Source organism: Podarcis raffonei, chromosome 13 (genome assembly GCF_027172205.1).
Source record: "Podarcis raffonei isolate rPodRaf1 chromosome 13, rPodRaf1.pri, whole genome shotgun sequence".
Lineage (NCBI taxonomy): Eukaryota > Metazoa > Chordata > Lepidosauria > Squamata > Lacertidae > Podarcis > Podarcis raffonei.
Genome location: NC_070614.1, coordinates 37,402,329 through 37,408,872, shown reverse-complemented (window position 1 = coordinate 37,408,872; position 6,544 = coordinate 37,402,329). Strand labels below are relative to the sequence as shown.

Here is a 6,544-nt window from a genome sequence, read left to right as displayed (position 1 = left end):
ATGACTGGACACATGAGGAAGATGCTGGTGTTGTCTGCTCAGGTAAGTTGATCACTTATGTCAAGCCTTCTTTTGTTTGCTTTTTACATTATCATGTACATTATCATGTACATTAGAGTTGCCAGTTGACCAGAAAATGTATCCTGAATGAATCCTGTGCCTTTTAGGCCAGCCTGATATGCAAGATCTTGCAAGTGAAGCTTTTCATGGGCTGGAAAGAAGCATAATTACCTCACAATGCGTACATGACCAATTGCTTTTAAAACCCCAAATCAGAGACCAGTAATAAAATTGTCAATCCCAGATGTGACCAAGTCTTCCCAAGATTAATTTACTAGCCCCAGGGTTGATGTTGGTTTTTTAAAAAAAAATAGTTTTCATTAAATATTTTATTGTGTTACAAAACAAACAAATAAACAAGGAGAAATACCTATTGCATCTCTATTTTGATTCATATTTTTTTAAGTCACTTAAATCAAATATAAAAAATACTGCTTTTCCCCTAGCCTCTCTTCCACTTTTCCAAGTCTCCCCTTCAATCTGCCTGAATTCTCAAAGCAAAAAGCCTGCCTCACAGGAAGCAGGACTATTTTTAGCCTTATGGCTTGTCCCTTTATCTTATCCACTGTCCTGCTTTCAAAATGATCATGCAGAAGAGAACTACATCTTGTCTCATGTGCTACCTCACTCTCTGGAATTTCCTTTCCTCAGGCATGATGTTAGATTCAGATGCTGAAGACTCAAGTCGAGTGGAAATCAGGCTGGTGAATGGTTCAAATCACTGCAGGGGAAGAGTTGAATTGCTGCATAATGGCCAGTGGGGTACAGTATGCAGTCACTACTGGGACCTTGAGGATGCCAGAGTTGTATGCCGGCAGTTGGGCTGCGGAGATGCAGGATCAGCCCTACAGAATGCAGAATTTGGAAGAGGCACTGGCCCCATATGGCTGGATGATGTCAGATGCACAGGGACAGAATCAAATCTCTATCAATGCCCCAAAATGCCATGGGGAGAACATGACTGCAGACATGAGCAGGATGCAGGTGTTGTGTGCTCAGGTGAGTTCATAAACTATGAATTGATCCTACATGTTGGTTTTCACATTATCAGGATTTATTTCAAATATTTACAGCCTGCTCTTCATGGCTAAGAAGGCATCTCAAAGCAGATTACAATTCTGAAAAACGAAAGGAAAAACCCAACATTAGTCATAATAAAGCATAATAATAGGGAAAGCGAAACTATAGAATACTTTAAAAGATAAAAAAACCCGTAACAAGTCAGAACAGAAGAAAAATTCCATGTGTATGTGTACATATGTCAGGAAATCATCCAGTCGTCTTGAAACAAGGTAACAGGTGCTTATTTTGTTATTTCTTTAAAATATATTTTCACACATACTGATTCCAAAATGGTGCTTATTCCAAAATAAACATGCTTATTGCCAGAAAAAGTAAACTTCGGCCTCCACCAGACAGTTCCTGGGTTTTTCAGGTTGGATTCAACCACATACTGGCAAATTCAGGCTGTGAAATTAAATCTGAGTGGGAGAGGTTGTGCCACACCCCCACACCCCGCCAAAGGATCAGACTTTTTGCCATGAGGAGAATAATGGAAGAATGCACTGGGTAGTTTGAGATGTCATCCAGCTTTCCCTCAAACCAATCAGCATCACTGCTCAATAAACAAGTCCGTCAACCCAATCAGGGTTGGGAAACTGCCATTTGCTTGTTTTGTTCTTCTTGCATATCAGGAATGTAGAAGCAGATGTAAAGCATGGAATAGCAGGGGCGGGGTGGGTGAGTGGAGAGAAACACTGTGTGATTCACAACTGATTGCACAACTGATTGGCAGATGTATGTCCATGGTCCGAAATTACCAAGCTTCCCTAGTGATAAATATGGTTCTTTGGCGTATGAAAGACCTTTAAACAGTTTGACTTCTTTTTCTCCCACTCAGTCCTGCAGGTACATTAGCATGGAGAATGGCTCCACCAACAGACTTCAGCCAGGATAGTTCATTGTAACCTCCACAGTCAGAGGCAGGATACTGGGCATTTAAGATAAAGAATATAGGATGGTCACCACTGCTATGTGGGGCTTGTGAGCAGCTAATGGCATCTAGAGGCTGTGGGTGGTCTTATCTGGCTGATCTTACCCAGCAAGCTAGTAGTTATGCCCTTTTAAGCTATCCACTTTTTCTATCCTTATGCTACTTTCAACATAATTGCACAAAGGACAACTTACCCACTCCTCTTACCCACTATCCTGAATTTGCTTATCCCAGGTCTGAAGCGTTCAACAGATATTGCAGGTTTAGGCCCCGTGGAAATCAGGCTGGTGGAAGGTCAAAGTCGCTGCAGTGGAAAGGTTGAAATTTTCCTTAATGGTCAATGGAACATTGTTTGTGACGATGGCATGAATATTGAGAAAGCCAGAGCTATATGCCAACAGCTAGACTGTGGAGATGTAATCCTCTCTACAAAGGAGGAACGATGGAGAAAAAGAACTGACTTTATCACACTAAGAGACAGCATTTGCGCAGGAACAGAATCAGCCATCCATCAGTGCCAAGGAAGGCTTTCAAAAATCTTAAACCCGTGTCAATATGCTGTTCTTGTGTGTTCAGGTAAGTTCATAAAATAAGGCTTGATTTGCACTTTCCCAGTCCCTGAAGGCAGCCAGTGCCAGTGCTTTGCCAGACCTGTTCCTATTCTCACAACACAGACCATAATTGTTGTCAAAAATCATACAAAATCACATGATTTGGAGACATATAGAGGGGGAAGAGACTGAGGGCACAGAATTGTCCTTTATGGCAGGGCCGCCATCTTGCCCTCAGGATCATGGGTGCCCACCGCCGCAACATGCCTGCATCTTGTGTGTGTAATGTCACATGTTAGACTCTCAATGTTTCATTGCATTTTTGGAGAGCTGCTCCTCCAAAAAAGTGATGCAAGGTTGTGCATGTGTGTGATGACACACATCTGTGTCTTCTGGCGGATCCTCTTCCTCCTCTCTGCCACCAGCAAGGCACCCTTTTTTGTGGGGTGGGGCTCAGATGCCTCCGCGTCCAAGGCCACCTCCCCTCCTGGAAAAGGGTGACTCGCTGACTGGCTGAGGAGGGCAGAGTTGAAAGACTTGTCTCGGAGGTGTCGCTGCAGAGGCTGGATGGCTGCCCCTCTCCGGCTTTGCTCATTGACTTTGTGGGTGCCCAGCCTCCCACCCCAACCCATCCCTGGAGTTGGCACCTATATGGCATTTTAGGGGAAACAGGGAGCCAGCAAGACTGCAGGCAAAACTCCCAAAGGGGAAAGTTCTCGTGTAATACGGTTGAAGAGAGATCTGACAAATAATGAAGCTAGAGATCTAAGAGGGAAGAACCACCATGAATTGCCATTCTTGAATGAAGCACTTGCAGAAAGCATTTCTTGGGTTTCTGTAACCTGCTGGGGCAAGACTACAGCTATCCAACCTGTAACTAAACACACTATGATTGATGTTGTTGTTGTTGTTGTTTAGTCGTTTAGTCGTGTCCGACTCTTCGTGACCCCATGGACCAGAGCACGCCAGCCACTCCTGTCTTCCACTGCCTCCCGCAGTTTGGTCAAACTCATGCTGGTAGCTTTGAGAACACTATCCAACCATCTTGTCTTCTGTCGTCCCCTTCTCCTCGTGCCCTCCATCTTTCCCAACATCAGGGTCTTTTCCAGGGAGTCTTCTCTTCTCATGAGGTGGCCAAAGTATTGGAGCCTCAGCTTCACGATCTGTCCTTCCAGTGAGCACTCAGGGCTGATTTCCTTAAGAATGGATGTGTTTGATCTTCTTGCAGTCCATGGGACTCTCAAGAGTCTCCTCCAGCACCATAATTCAAAAGCATAAATTCTTCAGCGATCAGCCTTCTTGATGGTCCAGCTCTCACTTCCATACATCACTACCAGGAAAACCATGCCTTTAACTATACGGACCTTTGTTGGCAAGGTGATGTCTCTACTTTTTAAGATGCTGTCTAGGTTTGCCATCGCCTTTCTCCCAAGGAGCTGGCGTCTTTTAATTTCGTGACTGCTGTCACCATCTGCAGTGATCATGGAGCCCAAGAAAGTAAAATCTCTCACTGCCTCCATTTCTTCCCCTTCTATTTGCCAGGAGGTGATGGGACCAGTGGCCATGATCTTCGTTTTTTTGATGTTAAGCTTCAGACCATATTTTGCGCTCTCCTCTTTCACCCTCAATAAAAGGTTCTTTAATTCCTCCTCACTTTCTGCCATCAAGGTTGTGTCATCTGCATATCTGAGGTTGTTGATATTTCTTCCGGCGATCTTAATTCTGGCTTGGCATTCATCCAGCCCAGCCTTTCGCATGATGAATTCTGCATATAAGTTAAATAACCAGGGAGACAATATACAGCTTTGTCGTACTCCTTTCCCAATATTGAACCAATCAGTTGTTCCATATCCAGTTCTAACTGTAGCTTCTTGTCCCACGTAGAGATTTCTCAGGAGACAGATGAGGTGATCAGGCACTCCCATTACTTTTAATAACTTGCCATAGTTTGCTGTGGTCGACACAGTCAAAGGCTTTTGCATAGTCAATGAAGCAGAGTAGATGTCTTTCTAGAACTCTCTAGCTTTCTCCATAATCCAGTGCATGTTTGCAATTTGGTCTCTGGTTCTTCTGCCCCTTCGAAATCCAGCTTGCACTTCTGGGAGTTCTCAGTCCACATACTGCTTAAGCCTGCCTTGTAGAATTTTAAGCATAACCTTGCTAGCATGTGAAATGGGTGCAATTGTGCGGTAGTTGGAGCATTCTTTGGCACTGCCCTTCTTTGGGATTGGGATGTAGACTGATCTTCTCCAATCCTCTGGCCACTGCTGAGTTTTCCAAATTTGCTGGCATATTGAGTGTAGCACCTTAAAATTTTAAATAGTTCAGCTGGAATATCATCACTTCCACTGGCCTTGTTATTAGGAGTGCTTTCTAAGGCCCATTTGACTTCACTCTCCAGGATGTCTGGCTCAAGGTCAGCAACCACACTACCTGGTGTATACGAGACATCCATTTCTTTCTGGTATAGTTCCTCTGTGTATTCTTGCCACCTCTTCTTGATGTCTTCTGCTTCTGTTACGTCCTTTCCACTTTTGTCTTTTATTGTGGTAATCTTTGTACAAAATGTTCCTTTCATATCTCCAATTTTCTTGAACAGATCTCTGGTTTTTCCCATTCTATTGTTTTCCTCTATTTCCTTGCATTGCTCGTTTAAGAAGGCCTTCTTGTCTCTCCTTGCTATTTTTTGGAAATCTGCATTCAATTTCCTGTATCTTTCACTATCTCCTTCGCATTTCGCTTGCCTTCTCTCCCCTGCTATTTGCTATTTGTAAGGCCTTGTTGGACAGCCACTTTGCTTTCTTGCATTTCCTTTTCATTGGGATGGTTTTAGTTGCTGCCTCCTGTATAATGTTACGAGCCTCCATCCATAGTTCTTCAGGCACTCTGTCCACCAAATCTAAATCCTTAAACCTGTTCCTCACTTCCACTGTGTACTCATAAGGGATTTGACTTAGATTGTATCTTACCAGCCCAGTGGTTTTTCCTACTTTCTTCAGTTTAAGCTTGAATTTTGCTATAAGAAGCTGATGATCTGAGCCACAGTCAGCTCCAGGTCTTGTTTTTGCTGACTGTATAGAGCTTCTCCATCTTTGGCTGCAGAGAATATAATCTGATTTCGATGCTGCCCATCTGGTGATGTCCATGTGTAGAGTCGTTTCTTGTGTTGTTGGAAAAGAGTGTTTGTGATGACCAGCTTGTTCTCTTGGCAGAACTCTATTAGCCTTTGCCCTGCTTTGTTTTGAACTCCAAGGCCAAACTTGCCAGTTGTTCCTTTTATCTCTTGACTCCCTACTTTAGCATTCCAATCCCCTATAATGAGAAGAACATCCTTCTTTGGTGTCATTTCTATAAGGAGTTGTAAGTCTTCATAGAATTGGTCAATTTCAGTTTCTTCAGCACCAGTGGTTGGTGCATAAACTTGGATTACTGTGATGTTAAAAGGTCTGCCTTGGATTCGTATCGAGATCATTCTATCATTTTTGAGATTGAATCCCAGTACAGCTTTTGCCACTCTTTTGTTGACTATGAGGGCCACTCCATTTCTTTTACGGGATTCTTGCCCACCGTAGTAGATATGATGGTCATTCCAAACTGAATTCGCCCATTCCCGTCCATTTTAGTTCACTGATGCCCAGGATGTCAATATTTATTCTTGCCATCTCATTTTTGACCACCTCCAACTTACCCAGGTTCATGGTTCTTACATTCCAGGTTCCTATGCAATATTTTTCTTTACAGCATTGGACTTTCCTTTCATTTCCATGCATATCAGCAACTGAGCGTCCTTTCGGCTTTGGCCCAGCCGCTTCATCAGCTCTGAATCTATTTGTACTTGTCCTCCGCTCTTCCTCAGTATCATGTTGGACGCCTTCCGACCTGGGGGGCTCATCTTCCAGCGTCATAACTTTTATATGCCTGTTGTCTTTGTCCATGGAGT

At 43.5% G+C, this 6,544-nt stretch overlaps 1 protein-coding gene across 1 annotated transcript in view; it reads left to right on the top strand.

Annotated features, from left to right (window-relative positions):
* LOC128398894 (deleted in malignant brain tumors 1 protein-like) overlaps positions 1-6,544 on the top strand; it is a 28,346-nt gene continuing 21,802 nt past the window's right edge. The window contains exon 1 of the mRNA XM_053360159.1: positions 1-42. Within this exon, the coding sequence (XP_053216134.1) occupies positions 1-42 (42 nt within the window). The remainder of the gene's footprint in view (positions 43-6,544) is intronic.